Genomic DNA, 17,246 nt, shown 5'->3' on the forward strand with positions numbered 1-17,246 from the left:
TTAATGCTCCGTAATGAGCCTCACAATGCACCCTGGTGGCCTGCTGGGGACCTCGGTGTGGTTGCCTCCTCTCGGTGCTCCTCCCCCCACGCCGTCTGCACTCACTGTGTCACTCTCATGTGGAGATGATCCGCTCAGATCAGGACCGAATGGGTTCGAACCAACAACCAGGAATATCAGGCAGTTTTACAGCTTTAGTGAGGTCGTATATCATCTAAATAATATATAGGTCCACTTACTCAGATAGCGTGGTGTACAGACATGGAGCAGGACGTGTTACCAACCACATACATAAAAGAATATGGGACAAAAAGAAGAAGAAATGCATGAAAAAAGGATGCATACATCTATATACCTATATATAGATACATAGATGTAAATATATATATATATATATATATATATATATATATATATATATATATATATTCATATACATATATATATTTAGACATATTTATATATATATTTTTCATGGAAAATATGCATATATATTTCTTTGTATATATAATGAAAAAAGAATGTATGTATATATATATCCTTTTTTGTCAAATATTCTTTTATTGAGCAGTTATATTCATTTATATTTAGATATTTTATATATTTTTTATTATAGTAATATATTAATAAATATACATATACAAATATATCTTTTCTTTATATTTTTTTGTTAAATATTTTTAAAAAACAAAACAATCACACAATAATGAATATAATACATGTTAACAATAATAACACAAACAAAACAAACATTTTGTAATTTTTGGGCGTATTTTTAATTTTTTTTTTTTATTAGCTTAGTTTTCTCTTCTTTTTTTGTTATTGTTTGTTTTTCTCTGTTATGAACCTGTGACTTCACCTCTCCTGTTACATTTCTTACTTTTTCATCATCTGGAAGTTTTATGCGTGTGCAAATATAATAAATCATTTGTATACATTTTGTAGTGACTCTTTTATGTGACACTCGCTTGTTAAAATATGTTAGTAGACATAAGAAATCCAGAAACAGAGGCTGACTGAACCTTAACGTTACCATCTCGTCCCTTCATGAGGATCGGACACAGCAGGCACATACTGCTGTAATTACAAGGACTCCTGCATAATTGAACCCTCTGCAGGGGTTTAAATTGCTCTTTGCGTTGAGAGACAGCATGACAATTACAGGGGTGGGGGCGGAACCTCCCATTTCATTTATTATAAAAAAGCAACACCCTCCCCATTGTTATCAATATAAAGTCACCACGCCATTTTCTTCAACTGACCATCAGGGGGCGACTCCTCTGGTTGCATTCAGGAGTGACGTAGAGACGTATACCTGTCAATCACTGTGTAGCCCCGCCCCTAAAGCATCCCCTGCTTTATGGTCTGTTTGACTCTAAATGGACCATAATGTACTAAATGAACATCATGCTGTATTGAAGAAGACTTGAAACTAGAGATTGAGACCATAAACTCATGTTTACAATGTTTACTGAGGGAATAAATCAAGAGAGAAGTAGAGTCATTTTAGACTAGGCTTCTATACAACCAGAGGAGTCGCCCCCTGATGGACACTAGAGAGAATGCAGCTTTAACACACTTCACTTTTCAGAATCAGAGGTTGCTGATTTTGACATAAAGATCTGCATCATCTGCAAACGATAAAACACATTTACGGTTATTGTATGGTAAGAGGAAAGAAAAAAGCGCTCTCACCTTCCCTTCAGCAGAAATAAAAATCACACTTCCCTCCCTCCCTCCCTCTCCTTTCTGACTCCCCCATATGATCGTCTTCACACAGTCCCTCGAGAAGCTTTGTGTTCTTTTTATGTTCATCAAAAACAGACAATGATAGAAGTCATGTTTGCTTTTAAGGCCGACAAAAACACACAAATAGTGACACAAAGTGAACAAAACCATCAAAGCATGTAGGACAATCCATCATGTCTTACAGACAGTTTTATTCTCCTGAGATCAGAAATACTTCTGTACCACTCGTGTTCAAACCTTCCTGTCTGCGATGTGAATTGAGGTCGGGGTTCAGGGTCACTGTCGCCCCTCTATGGGTGCCCTCTTCCAAACAGTCCACGGCTTTGTTTACCTTTTCTTTTCTCTCAGCTCACTCGACACGCAGCGACTGAGGACAAGGCGTCGTTTTTGTTCGTTTGACATTCGCCAGAGCAACAAAGAGAATTCACTGCGGAGCTGGAAATGACGTGTTAATAACAGCTGAGCCTGGAGTCTGTGGTGTAGAAGAGAGGAAACAGGTTCAGATCTCAGTTATTTCTCTGGCCGGCACACAAAGAGGCCTAATTTTAATTTACAGCAAATGTGCATTACATTTCCCAGCATCCTCCTGTGGATCCGTCTGAGGGACACTCCATCGTTCATCTTAAATCAGTGGCCGTCTGTGATCCAGAATATTGCTAAAAACAGCTTACGGTATTTATTTATTTATTGCTACAATCTGGATAAGTTGAGACACTACAGGTGAATAACTGCTAGAGCTCAACATTAAATGTCCTTAGTTAATTATTTAGATCAAAGCTGTTGTGTTTTGTATAAAGATTTTAAAAAATGTATGTTTAAATATGCAAATGAAGCATTCTCTTATTAAATATGGGCTAATTTTCATATATTTACAGAACATAAATGTGAACATTGGATACAGCCAGGTTCAACATTCTTGTTTTATTTTGTTGACATATTAGAGTCAAATGTTTTTACAAAGAGAGTTTATGATCTCTTTGTATCACTCCATAAATCAGAAAGTACTGTCAACAGACATAACAAAATCATGTATTTAATGAACATGTGAACAAAAACAAAAACAGAAGTGTAACCTCATGTGAAGACAGTTTGTATCGAAACCAGATGGAAAGCCATTTGAAGACTGCATTTAATTTAAGAGAACTATTCAGACGCTTTACTTATTTAAAGGGCCAGTGTGTAGAATCTGGCAACATCTTGTGGTGAAGATGCAGGTTGCAACCGACTGAAACTTCTCCTGTGTGCCAAACGTGTGGCCGACGTAAAAATACACAAACGTGAATGTCCTTATCTAGAGCCAGTGTTTGGTTTGTCCGTTCTGGGCTTCCGTAGGAATATGGCGGATTCCGTGAAGATGAGCCTCTCCATATGTAGATATAAACGGCTCATTCTAAGCTGACAAAAATATAACGATTCTTAGTTTTTGGTGATTATACACAACAGAAAACATACCTATTCATATTATTTTTTTGCTCAAGGTCCCTCTAAATGCTACACACTGTCCCTTCAAGTAAAGTTAGCAACACTATACTGTAAAAATAATTAAATACAAGGAAAAGACCAGCTGTAAAAATATTCTTTAAGGATGCAAGTATTATCTTCAAAATGTACTTAAGAGCACAACAAGTGAAAGTACTCAATGTAGACAAATGCTCCCTGTTATAATGTCTTATAATATTTTATAATATTAGATTATTAGATTAGTAATTTTTACTGTTGTATATTCTGCTGGGTAGTTTGATCAATAACATTACATCCTATTATATACAGTTATAATGTATGTTTTTATGTAAAATCTTAACATACAAAGTAACTCCAAATAAATATAGTGGAATACAAGTATAAAATGACATGAAATGAAATGATACACTAAGTAAAGCATTTAGTTACTTATAGCCAAATATCTTCTGTTGCAGTAAATCATGACATTTTATCCTCATGTACTTAACTTAAGTATAACACCTTTTAAATAAGAACAACGGAGGCAAAGAGTAATTTTCAAGGCAGTCACATTTATTCATCTTCTTATACACATTTGCTAACCTGTCCTGCTAGCTCTTGGCTTCGATAGGATTGACTATGGGAGTCCCACAATGCTTACTAAAAAATAAATACAAGACAAAGTGTTCCACAGCTCAAAAATATACAAAGGTTGGAAATCAATGTAAACTTTGAAAACATCTTTCTTTTCTTTCTTTTTTTTTTACATAAGAAACAATTCAACCTTTGTGACAATTCAAAAAGTTATTGTATTTACAAGTTTGTACAAAAAAAAAAATAAAAGATTCAAAGCTGATCCCAAACAGATCTGAAGTCAGTCAGTTGATCTGAAAACTGAAATGAAATGCATTGAGTACCAGAAGTGATTCTTCTCGAGTGTTGGTTTTGTTTCAGTCAAGTAAACGAGAGGAGACGAACAGTTTGATTCCGCTATACGTGTGCATGTGCTCACCTTACAACACTAAAGCGTTCTCATTGTGTGGATATTATTAAAACAGCTTTGTGTAAAACGTCTATAAATATCTGCAGGTACAGCAAGAGACAGATGCATCTTCACAAACATCACTTTATCAGTGCAAAAAAAAAAGAAAAGAAAACGGGTTGGAATGAAGGTTCACAGACATCTTGTGTACCCTGTTATATGGCATTAGTATGGAGTCATTAAGGCCAAAATTAAGTTCATATTTACAGTGTGCCTATATGGCAATATGGCTACATAGACTCTGTCATCGTCTGCATAATGATTGAGTACCATCACTGCAATAAACACCATATACTTATAATATTACTGTGAATGTGTGGGACAAAATAAAGAGTGTCAGGTTAACAACTAAAACCTCACTTGTAGCTTATGACTGTTAATTCCATCTTTTCAATGACATTAATGAGCAGCTTGATACGGAAGCCAAGAAGTGCGGTGCTAGTTGTTGTCACAAGTTAGTTATGATATAATTTCCATATATGTATTTTGTTTGTATCCTTTGTGAACAACATCTTTTAAAAACCTGGAGTAGTCACACGTGTATCCTTTTGCTAAGTCAGCTCCATACAGTAGGCAGTATTAAGAGACTTTATATATAATATATATAATCTTTTTATAATGTACTTTTTAGTGTCAGCTCATTGACCTCAGTCATCTATGAATATTGGCAATATTTGTTTTCTTGAGATAACGATATAATTAACTTGTGATCTAAAAGAAATAAAAGTAAACAAAAAAATAGCTAGCAGAGCCGTTCTTGGCTTCCGTATGATTCCTATTTGTCTCTGCAACCAGTGTCTGATTTAAAATGTGTCTCTTATAAACAAAATATCTATCTGAATAAAATATGTTATTAATAATACCAGCATTTCATTTCATCTAAAGATTTAGGTTCATCCAACCAAAACAGGGGATTTTCTGTGTCAGTTATAAAAATAAATATATTTAGATTGTTGCGACACAGAAACCAGGGCCGGTGTTATTTTTGATGGGGAATAAAAACAAACGAGCATTTTGGTACGATTAAAGCAACAAATGCCACGTCTCTAAATCCAGAACTTCCTTCTGTTTCATCACAGATGAAAACCTGGTTCCATATTCAACCCGACATCCTCTATAAAACCCCGAAAAATCTCACGAAAACACTTGCTTGAGGCCCCGAGCTGCTTCGTCACTTACCGTCTCTTGCTGAGAGTAAAATAAGGCATATTTGATCCTCCTGAACACTTTCCACTCGCCTCTTTTCAACAATTCATAAACACACCGAGTCAGCAAACCAGAAATGACCATTAAAATAAACACACATGACCTTCTTGTTCTTCTACAGCTCTCATGTTTCACCACCTCTGACTTTTTTCATCACTTTTTCATCTCCCATGTTAACACCTTGCTGCCTCCTCGTCTCCTAAGATTGTCAAGTTAGTGCTTCCTTGTGTCACCTTTAATTACTCGTCTTATTGCATGAGAATTATTGAAAAATATCGTAATAGTGAGCTATCTTTGATTTAATTTACAATACGCTTTTAAAAAGTAAAGTATACAAATACATCCATATGAATAGATGCATGGAGGCTTTCACATTTATTTTTCCACTGCTGTTTCTCACACAGTGTTTTTCCTGATGATCAGTTGGGGGGGGCATCAAAATGATTTGTAAAATTCTGTGTGTCTAATTGCATAGGTATTCACAGAATACATACAGTTATACATCCAATATATTTCTTCTAGTTGTACAAGATAAAAACTCTCAGACTGTGACAGCAGATTGAACATTAATATACTGTAGCATGACTGAAGGAAGGCTCAAGCTAATGTGCCATAAACTAACTAAATGATAGTTTTTAGAACCATGTGAAGTAAGCCAGAGTCCTGCATCGGGTCGGGTCACATATACATAGCTAGTACTAGTGCTAATCGCTAGCATACGCATAGCTAGTACTAGTGCTAATCGCTAGCAAACACATAGCTAGCATTAGTGCTAATCGCTAGCAAACACATAGCTAATACTAGTGCTAATAGCTAGCATACACATAGCTAGTACTAGTGCTAGCTGCTAGCACTACCTTGCATGTAAACTCAAATTCACAAATGTTAATAAGAGTTTATACTGTGTTTTGTCACCATAACAGACCCTTTACAGCAATAGTCTGCATGCTAGTGATTAGCATTAGTGCTAGAAATTAGCATAAACTAATTGAAAGGGTAACGGCTACCATGAACAGGAAGTTTAAAAAAAATTACGTGTGGTGACATTTTAAAGTAAAGTAGACCAAACTCAGCAGTTCATTTGTATATTCTGTAGCATGACATCATGGTGGAATTAGCAAGCTAGCTAGCTAAGTAGCCAGCCGCTAAATGAGTAAATATTTGAATTAATGCTTCAGCCATTGTTTAAATGTCCTGCCTAAAGATGTGAACAGAAGATCTGCTGCTCAATTTCATGAAAAACATATTCAAATTGTATTTCTGAAATTACCTTCTTTGTAAAATATATCATTTTAGCCTCACATGTATGAAATGGCCCAAAATTATCTCTTTAAAACGTGCTGCCAAACCGAATTATTAGACCCGTGCAGGGCTCTGACATAAGCCTGTTTTTTTTGTTCTGCAGAATAATGTTTTGCTCATCATTTGTATTCATCTATCATGTTTTTTCAACAGAAAGTAGCTGCAAAATAATCCAAGTTACTTCAACGCCAAGTGTTCATATCATGAGGGCAATCTTTAGACATACGGTGTATAAAATAGTTTTAAAGTATTCCACAGAATAACCAAAAAGGAAACATCAGCCACAATTAGTCAAATTCTGATTATTTTTTTCAACAAACTGCTATTTAAATATATATTAGAACTCATTCTGGTCCATTTGTTTTTTACTGTAAACTAACAAAATGTCATACCTCTGGACTCTCTGGTTTTTCTACGTGGAGCCCTGAGGCGAGCGGTCATCGTGAGGACTCCCGTCCGAGTTCTCCGCCTCACCCTCGGAGATCGCCTGCATGGGCACCGAGTACAGTCTGCCGCGGGCGCCGTATCGGCTGCTGTTGGCGGGCGGCGGGATTCTGGGGCGGCCCTGCCTGGAGGCAGCGGATGTGGGGAAGGATTTCGGGGAGAAGCCCTCGGCGTTGGCTTTGGGGTACGGGCTGGAGAGATGATCTGGTCCTGACTGGTGCTGTAAAGGAGAGTCGGGCTCTTCGGTCCGTCTGGGCGACTCTATCAGGGAGTCTGATGCGGATTTAGGAGTGACGGGACTTTTGAGGATCTCCGTCGCCGACATGCGGTAGCTGGACTCGGAGCGGCTGCCCTTCTTCAGCAGCAGCAGTTTGAACTCCTCGTTGGAGGTGCTGGACTTCTTGGCGCTCCTGTAGATGGGTCCGGAGACTCTGTGCAGGCCCGGCGGGGTCACGGCGGCGGAAGCTGCTGCTGCGGCGGCGACGGCGGAGGAGGATGAGGATGGCGACACCAGCGAGACTGGAGAGCTCCCAGTGCTGCTGGGCGGCGAGTTCCCCGATGCAGCAGCGAGGTGGTTCCTCACGTTCAGCTCCGTGGAATCCTTCCTGCCCAACACTTTCCTTTTGGACCTGAAAACGAAAGAGAAATCCAAATTAAGACTCTCTGTAGACTGGTGGGACAAAAGAGGCCGATAACCAAACTAACCTACCTGTGAATCATAGCGAACAGATCCTCGGTGGTCCGAGCTTTGGTGGGGGACAGAAACACTGCGTTGTCCTCGGGCCGGGACTCGTCAATCAGAGGAGACGCTGTGTTTTCACTGGGCGTAGAGTCTGTTGATAAAATCAACATTTAAATACAGTTTAAACTCTGTGTATTTATATACGACAGTGGTTGATAATGTTTATTAAAAAAAGAAGCAATGAGCTCAAACTTAAAAGGGTAACTTTGTAATGCAGAATCATCTTCCAGATACATGTATATCATGTGACCACTTTTAGGAGGCAGCAGACACCCGGTTGATCTACTCAACTTACAAAATCTGTGGTTGTCAACAACAAGCAACATGTGACCAACGAGCAGAACATCAGTCTCTTTATGGAGCAGCCGTCAGGTAACGGTAGTGATGTCGTACGGTAGTGATGTCATACAGTAGTGATGTCATGCAGAGTTTGATCAGAAGAACAGGGTCATCAATGAGGGATAATCACTGAGATCATTGAGTAGATGAGTTTTAAAGATTTTAGAACTTCTTGTGTTGCTGCTCAAGAAAGACTATTTGTTTATTTACAAGAATAATAAAGAAATGTGGATTCTTTTCTTAATTAATTGTCTTTTTTTCTCACAAAATAATCAAAAAGAACCGATAAGAGAACTAGTATCAATAACATCATCAGCGATAGATAACGTACCTCTAACAAAGCGATCCTCAGACTCCTCCTGGTCGTCCTGAGAGGCACTTTGGGCTGAAGCACCCGGCGACTCAAACTCCTCCTCTCTGCTACCTTCATCGCCGATTGGACTCCCTTCCGACGCCTCCGATTGGCCGTCAGCAGCGGGGACTTCATCAGGACCATTGGGTGAACTGTGCATTACAGAGAGAGCTGCTGCTTCTTCTTCTTCTTCTTCTTCTTCTTCTTCTTCTTTTTCTTCACTTCTTTGCAGCTGTAAAGTCTCCGGTGTTGCTGCCGACTCTCTGCACGTCTCTCCTTCATATCCGTCCACCGACTGCGGTCTGAACGCCGCCTCCTCCTCTCGGTCCGTCACGCTCCTCGTCTCGCTCCGACACTCTCCGTCCGCGAGCTCTTCGTTTGAGGTAAACAAGGATTCACACGACCCCTCTGAGGGCGGCCGATGTAGACGCGAGGTGCTCCTGATCTCCGCGGAGGAACTACAGAGAAGTGTTTCGGTTGAGTTCTCAGCGGGACATGTGGGCGTGGTTTCGTCCTCGTGGCGCCCTTTGTCTTCCGTACGAATGGGCCGGAGCTGGACTGAGTTCAGCGCTGTGGGTGTGATGAACATGGGATGGGCGGGTTTGGGCGACAACGGAGCTTTGTGTTTGTTTTGGTGAAGGATTTGAATCTGTGTCCTGTATGCCAAGGACTTGTCTTCGACGCCGTGAAGGGCACTTAAGTCGAGGTGGGAGGGAGGGATTATGGGCAGCTCCAGGTCCATCCTCGAGGAGGGGAGCGACTGCAGCGACTGCGTTGAAAGAGACGACTTTCTCTCGGGGACTTTGGGCTTCCTCTTGCCGCTGGACGGCGACAGCGGTCCGGGGAAGAAGGCGGCAGAGGTGGAGGGGAACGAGGAGGTCGGGGTCTCCGACTGGCTGGAGTATCCGCTGGACGGGCTGGTCAGGCCCGCCAGCTTCTCCGGAGACGTCAGCTTGAAGTCTCCCTCCACCGACGGGAGGGAAGGGGTGGTAGCTCTGGAGCCGGACTGCGACGTCTGAGACTCGGAGCTCTCCTGAGACTTGACGCACTCCACGACAGTCGTGCCTGTCGCCGTGCTGGAGTTCGACAGAGACCGGTAAGGATCGCTGGATTTTAAATCGTTCAGGAGCCACAGATCGGCGTAGTCCGACTGCACGACGCCCTCGTCCTTAAACGAATGCGAATCCGTGGCGCCGAAGACCCCTAAGTCGGGCAGATCGGCAGAGTCCTCGACGCCCCAGACCACGAGAGGCTCTCTGACGAGCGAGGAATTGGACAAATCCAGCTGCAGTTTCCTCTCCTTGGAAGACATCTTTGGTTCTTTGTTGTCAGGGATGTGTCCCTCGCTGCATATCTTTCTCAGGGACGAGCTCCTCTTCGGCGGACTTGGCTTCGCCTTTGGTTTTCTCAAAGAGAGGCAGCGCCTCCCCAGAGTCATGTGACCGCCGAAGTCCGACTCGGAGCCGGGCACCCCGCAGCCGTAAGAGAAGCTCCTGCTTTCTTTGATGCCGCAGTCAAAGTGCATTGAGGTGTAGTAGCCCTCGGTGTCCACGGAGTAGTGAGACACGGCGTCCGCCTTCTCCGATGGCGGCTTGTCGGAGAAGCTGCTCTCGCAGGTGGCCATGCTGGTGAAGCTGGGGCAGCCCAGGCTGCTCTCCGCCTCGCGGCTGGGGTCGGGGCTGAAGTCCCGAGGGCGTTGAGTCTCCGCGTCGGGGTAACTCCACTCCACCTCCATGGGAGCGCTGACCCCGGCCTCCTCTAATATGTCCATAGCCGTGGAGGAGAACGAGCCCGCCCGCTGGGTCCTGAGGCCGTGGTAGTGGTCCAGCAGGAAGCCGGCGTGGTCGTCTTGGCCGTGAGCGGCAACGTTCAGCGAGAGCTCCGAGTCGCAGTGCGAGGAGCCCGTCAGTGGCGGGGAGGCGGCCGGGGGGATCGTCTCCGAGGTCTGCGAGGGGCAGGTGGAGCTGCTCCCGCTCCAGTTCCCGCTGGAGGACTGGTGGTCCTCCTTGTGGTCCAGCTGGACCCCCGCGGCGGAGACGGAATGGACGGGGCTGCTGAAGGTGTCCGAGCTCGACGAGATCTCGCAGCTGCCCATGTCGGCCTTCCTGGGCAGCCGGGACCTGGTCCTCTCCATCCAGCTGTGCTCCGGACTCTCCGAGAGCTGCTTGTACTTCAGGCCCAGCTGGCGGTCGGACGCGACCCGGTCGTCCACGCTCTCCTCTCCGTCCTTCAGGATCAGCTCCCCGGGGCGGGGAAGGAAGTCCTCAGCGTCGAAGGGGGAGAGCTCCTCCTCGTCGTCGTCGTCGCTGTGCCCGTCGTCCACCATCCGGCTCCCGTCTCTGGGCAGACTCCGGGAGCGCAGGCGTGCGCCGACAGAGGCGGAGAACATGGCGTCGGCAGAGTCCGACAGGAACAGGATGTTGCCCGCAGAGTGGGAGAGGGAGAGGGAGACGGCCTGGCCTCTCTGGGACCGGATCCTCCTCCGAGACGGAGCTCCTGAGATCAAAAAGTCTTCGGTTTGGCAGCCGGAGTCTCTGGTGCCGAGGTGGCCGTCCAGCTCCTCGGTGGAGGGAGTGATGTCGGGACTGTGAACAATCACCGTCCGCTCTCTGGAACCAGGAGAGTCATCCGAGTCTGAGAGGAGACAGATGTGCAATAATTCTTTTAAATAATAGGAAAGTTCTATCTTATCTTTTCTTACATTTCATATCTCATCTCTTATCACTTATCTTATATCTTCTCATCTCATACCGAGTCCCTTAACTTATATTTCTGTATTTAAGTGTCGACCACATTGCCAGTTAAACTTTTGTTTCATGTCCTCCTTCATCTCTTCCTCCTCTCATTTCCTGTCATCTCTCTCTTCTGTCGTTTGTCTGATGAAAAGCAAGAAATGCCCCAAAAATAACGCCGAAAAGACGCCTCACTAGTCGACGTTTCTCATATTTATGTAGACGTACATTAAAGACGATCGTCTTCTGCAGCAGAAGAACACACCAAAAAAAGCCCACAGCAATGAACTGCTTTGTTTTAAAATCATCGTAATTATCTTATAATTATCTCGACAATAACAAATGATTTAGAAGCTTTTTGTTTCAGTTCAACATACAAAAAAAACATACTTTTACATATTTTCTGTTAACAGCAGCAGCTGTGAAGTAAAACTTGTGAAACATCCTTTGTTCCCGTGAGGAGTTACATACCCAGATCTCGCTGCACCTGTCGGGGAACGCCGGCGACGGTCCTCCTCCTCCTCAGCTTCCTCCTCCTCTGAAGCACAGACTGCGAGTGGACGAGCGAGCAGCGCACACTGGCATCTCTGTCGAAGCCGACGCCTGCGAAACAGAGACGGTGACGTCTGAGGAATCTTTGATGAGCTGCGACTCCTTTCTTTTAACTCTCGACCGTAAAGAAGTCTAAAGCAGAAGATGCTCTGCAGAAATAGCAGCTCGGGATGAGAGCAACGCTGGTTTAACTGCTTGACGTTACGTCTGAACTACGAAATGTAAAAGAACATTAAAAATAAAATGCTTTTTTGTGCTTCCTCCTCCCTCGCCCTCCGTTATGACTATCATGTGACACAAAGTCAGGCCTTTTCAGCACCATAGCAATGGCTGCACTTTGCTTACAATGTGCATTTTATATCCCCCCCCCTCTTGACTGTGTCTGACTCAGCCAGCCTTGGAGACGTACAACTCTTCTTTTGACTCTGAGTGAGAGTAAATTACAGCTCGGGTCTTTTCACCAGTTCGGACAGAACTAATTGGCATTCGTGTCGCAGAATCGGCGGCACAAAGTGCTGGAGCACGAGGGAGAGAAAGTTAACGGGGGGGGGGGGGGGGGGGGGCAAAGCATGACTTTGCGACGTTATATGATCTTGAAGGTTATTATGAGTATAAGCAGAAATTCAAAAAAATAATCTTGCAAATCAGGACATGTTTAGACTTTATGGTGTGACTCTTGCAGGGATTTGTAGCATAAGTCTGTAGAACAGGACGTCTCTGCAGCGCCGCAATATTTAACTTAATACTTTGTCTTGAAACAAATATTGCGCCTCCTGAGATTTGATTTAAATAATAGTTTTCTAGGAAACACGTGGACAGTAACTGATGCACGGACGCTCATTTTAAGGGTGAAACGTTAGCTTGTTAAACAAGCTCGTTAGCTTTCTTCGCTAAGAGTTAGCTTGTTAGATCGATAGCGCTCACTTATTACGGAGCAATGGCAAAGGTGACGGTTAGCTTAGCTTAGCATAAATGCTGGAAACAGGGTGAAACAGCTAGCCTGGCTCTGACCAGCGCCTCTAAAGCTCATTCATGAACGTGTTTTATCTTGATCTTGCTGCTGGTCACTGGGCGGAGCCAGTTGAAATCAGAATCAGAATTTTAAAAATGGTATAGTTAGACATTTTGGGAAACTTTGCTTATTTCTTTTTACAGGTAGATGAGAAGATTGATACCACTCATGACTAAAAGCCAGGAGCTGATTGGCTAAACTTAGCTTAGCATGAATATTGGAAGCAGTTCTTAGCGCTATTTAACAACGCAACTACGTCAACGAGCTCTTGAGCAACACTTTAACTCGACAACAACGCTGCTGGCAACACTTGGCTGTTTTGTTGCTTTTGTCACTTGTAGTGTTTATGCTAAGCTAAGCTAGCCATCTCCTGGCTCATATTTGGTACCAATGTTCTCATCTAAAGAAATGAAGCAAATGTATTTCCCAAAAATGTCTAAACTGGGTCCTTTCAGATGTCACAGTAAACAGATTGAATAGAAACAGAATGCTTTGGATTTACCGGTCACATTAATGGGGATGACGCAGGAGTTGATGACTTGGGAACTGGTTTTCATTCGTTCCTCTGGGGTGGGCAGCGGCAGCGCTCTGGACCAGTTAGTCTGCTTGTCCAGGGTGGTGGGGGTGTTAGGGACGGGGAACTTGGGCCGGTGACCCAGAGCCACCTCGTCGGTGTCGGGGTCAGAGAGCGCGGCCTGCAACAGATGGATGTTTAGCACGGTTAGCTTGTTAGAGGGTGAGGGCGGCGTTACACGGAGGAAACGTGGAGGAAACTCGGCTTCAGAGAGGAGATCGCTGTTTTATTAAAAGTTGTATTAATCTGCTGAGGAGGCAAATCAATACGCAAGCTCCTCCTCTAGAGGCTGAGTTTCACTTTGGAGTTATTGGAAATAAAAAAAGGCATGCTTTAGAGAGAGAGAGAGACGGAAAGTGGAAAAGCACATTCAGAGGATGCAACAAAAAAAATAAAAAGTTCCCAGCACTGAGCTTCAATAAGAAAAGTTTTCCAGCACGTGTCATAATCAATACTCACTGTGAGGAAAAAGAGACAACGAGACAAACATTTCCAGTCACAACATGCTGCTCTGAGGACGATGAGACACCGGAAGCGACATTAAAGACGAGTCTCTGGAAAAATATCCGCTCCTCCATCAGACTTAAACCGACGGTCTACGGATTATGTTATTAAGCTCTTACCTTGAGGTTCCTACAGAGAGGCACATGTGAAACTGGAAGTGATTCTCAGGCTGCACTGGTTCCCACCACCTCTCTCCCCCCCCCCCCCCCCCCCCCCCCCACATTTAAAACCCAGCTCTGCAGCCTTTTGTGCTCTCTGTTCCCAGCAGACCAATGAGACCCTGACACCAAAACTAAAAGGCCACAAAAGAAACTGGTTTCCCTGGAAACTTCTCCCAACCAGAAAAAAAAAGAAAAAAAAGGACAAAGTTACAGCTTGACTTGTTTCAAGAGCAGAAAGACGGAGGAAGGATGAAGGAAAGGAAACGAGCGACAGTGATCGCCTTCACAGCGGGCATCAAACACAAAACTTAGATCTCTTAAGAGATAATGATGATGATGAGAGAATGATAAGAACCCCTTATCATTAGACCTCTAGGCTGCTGTGACACACACACACACACACACACACACACACACACACACACACACACACACAACGTGATTCAGTTTCACGTGAACCTCCCGTTTTCTGAGAGGAGCATGCATTTCAAAAGAGACCCGTTTATGCAAATGAGTAAGGAGTCAAACAAAGAAGGAGGGGTTAATAAAGTGTGAGAGGGAGTGAGGAGGGAGGAAGGGAGGAAGGGAGGAAGGGAGGGACAACTACCTTTCTGCTCCAGGGAGAGAAGCGGCAACATTCGGTAGGGGAGGAGGAGCGGGTGGATTCAAACTGAAGTCCAGCGAATAAACAAAACAACAAAACAACAAATGAACACGGAGACATGGACAACAAAAAAGAGACAACAACACTGGAGTAAACTTATCCGAGATGATTTATGCAACATTTATTGTGGCGGTGATGAAACACGAAGATGAATTCGGGACACAGAAGTCTCGTTACCTGTGTTTGTGCTAACTGTGTCGATGCATCTCTAACAAGCCTCTCCGGCTGCTTGGAGGACAGAAAAATGTGCAATTTCACTTTAAAATGACGTTTCAAAAAAAAATATATGAGTGCAGCTAAGATGTTTGCATCAAATAAAAAAATGTAAGACTATATATAGGATTAAGAAAAAAGCAAGTATCGCTGACATAAAACACAAAAAAGGGAAAGGGAAACCAGAGGAAGTCGAGACAAAATCAATTTGAACGGAGGATTTCAAGCTCAAAATCACAGATTTAGAGACAATAGTTGTGACAATCTCCTTTTAATGCTTTCCACCTTCAACTGCCACAAATATTAAAACAAAATACTGAATGTAGCTGCTAGAATAACAGTTACAGAGAACCGTCTTAAAGTTACTATGAGGAATTGTCATCGTGTTGATTCTGGCGGCCCCTGTGGACGAAAGCGGTATTGTTTCAGAGCACAAGAGTCCCTCACAGTCACTTTAAACCAACAGACACATACTATCTAGACTCTTATTACTCTAGAGATCTAGAGTCTAGAGATCTAGACGACCGGTATTTAGGAAATCTTTGTAATCTGAAATTAAATTTGAGGAAATTCGGGAGGAGTGTAAGATTGTCCTGTAACGGCATTCTTTTGTTTAAATGTGTTTATTTATCTGTTCACTTTTATCTCGAAAATAATATATCTAAAATATTATCTCATATATATATATATATTAAATCACAAATATATATATTTGTAATTTGATCCCAAATAAAGGACAAAAAAAAATGCTAAAAATTTAAAAACAAACAAAAATAAGAACGAATACACACTCAAACCAAAGAATAAACTAATAAAAGCAGTAAATGAAATGTGAATTTATTAATATGTTTAGGAAAACAAAGACATAATCAAAGGAGTAACTGTGTAAAGTGTTACGATAATTATAAAGATAATTTAATAAGATCACCAACAGTGAAATATTGATATAATAACAAACTGACAGTTCGCCTGTTGACCTTTTCCCGTATCGATTGGTTCCCTGACTTCTTAAAAGTCAACATGAATACAACGCGTCGCCTCACCGTTGTCTGGTCGGTTCCTCTCGGCTGGGCGATGGGTGTGGGGGGGTACTCGGGCATCGGAGGCTCCGCTGGGATGGAGATGGTTACTCTCCGCTCTCTGCTGCCCGATCGTCTCCTCTGGTGATCTGAAACAAGAACCGTGTAAAAAATAAAAAAAAGACCAACGTCTCCTTACGTCCACTTAAAGGACCGACTGTCTCCAAACGACACCCACACGGAGAAACTCAACGCACAGAGCAGAGGAACCCAGAGCAGGAATGAGGAGGTGGACACCGTAGCCTCTGACTGTGTGCGTGCAGTAGCTCCACTTCTCCACTAGAGGCCACTACATCACCACAAGAACAGAGCTTTATGGTGGGAAGCAAGACTCCCAGAGGTGTCTGTTTCTTTTAGGGTAAATAACACAATCATAGATTTGTTGGTGTGTTGTGGGGGGGGGCTCACCTCGGTGCGGGGCCCACAGGCTGAGGCTGGCCTGCCTGTGGAGGTCTACGACACATGCTGGTCGAGTGGAGGGTCGTAAGATGTTCCTCTGCTGGAGCCACGGGGATCGGAAATGTGTCGTCAGCTTACTCTCCACGTCCAGGTTAGACACCGCTGAGAGAGAGAGAGAGATGCTGTGTTTAAATATGTGTAAATGAGTATATATCTTATGAAATATGTGCTCATTTTCATACATTTCCAGAACATGAATGTGAACGTCGGATAAAGTCAGGTTCAAAATTCTTGTTTGATGTTGTTGACATATTAGAGTCAAAGGTTTTTACATTTATATCTCTTTCTATCACTCTATAAATCAGAAAACACTGTCAATAGACATAAAAGCATCCATGTTCTCCATGTTGTTATTAATAAACGTAGTATAAATGAGTGTGTGAGTGGTGTGTGGACAAAGCCCTCTGTAGAAAGCTTCAGCACACAGAGAGGAATGAAGGTGTGAAGTTTGGTGGATGTCAGAACTACTGAAGTGGAGATTTCTGGATCAGAGTGTGAGAAAAACTCCATTGATAGAAAAGCTCCTTTAAAGAGACGTTTAGTTAAAGTCCAGATGAATAGGGTCCAAAAATGAACTCGTAGATATCACCATGAAACTTCACCACTTCATCACTCACATTAAGACGACTTTTTAGTGTATTACAAGTTTACTGAAATGTGACGTTTAAATATGCAAATGA

General features: G+C 43.1%; 1 protein-coding gene across 3 annotated transcripts in view; it reads right to left on the bottom strand.

Moving 5' to 3' along the window:
- Positions 1–3,741: 3,741 nt before the first annotated feature.
- nhsa (Nance-Horan syndrome a (congenital cataracts and dental anomalies)) overlaps positions 3,742–17,246 on the bottom strand; it is a 49,177-nt gene continuing 35,672 nt past the window's right edge. The window contains exons 2-10 of one of the 3 annotated variants that reach the window (XM_068725295.1): positions 16,516–16,668; positions 16,072–16,196; positions 14,993–15,040; positions 14,759–14,821; positions 13,415–13,607; positions 11,820–11,951; positions 8,596–11,250; positions 7,893–8,016; positions 3,742–7,812 (exon numbers count right to left, since the gene is read on the bottom strand). In XM_068725295.1, the coding sequence (XP_068581396.1) occupies positions 7,152–7,812; positions 7,893–8,016; positions 8,596–11,250; positions 11,820–11,951; positions 13,415–13,607; positions 14,759–14,821; positions 14,993–15,040; positions 16,072–16,196; positions 16,516–16,668 (4,154 nt within the window). In that variant the 3' untranslated portion in view covers positions 3,742–7,151. Of the gene's footprint in view, positions 7,813–7,892; positions 8,017–8,595; positions 11,251–11,819; positions 11,952–13,414; positions 13,608–14,758; positions 14,822–14,992; positions 15,041–16,071; positions 16,197–16,515; positions 16,669–17,246 lie in introns of those variants that run through there. The other 2 variants (XM_068725296.1, XM_068725298.1) reach the window with 2 other exon arrangements.

This window comes from Cebidichthys violaceus, unplaced genomic scaffold, assembly GCF_023349555.1.
Source record: "Cebidichthys violaceus isolate CVI_PGR_0920_01 unplaced genomic scaffold, fCebVio1.0.p SCAF_35, whole genome shotgun sequence".
NCBI classification, from domain to species: Eukaryota; Metazoa; Chordata; class Actinopteri; order Perciformes; family Stichaeidae; genus Cebidichthys; species Cebidichthys violaceus.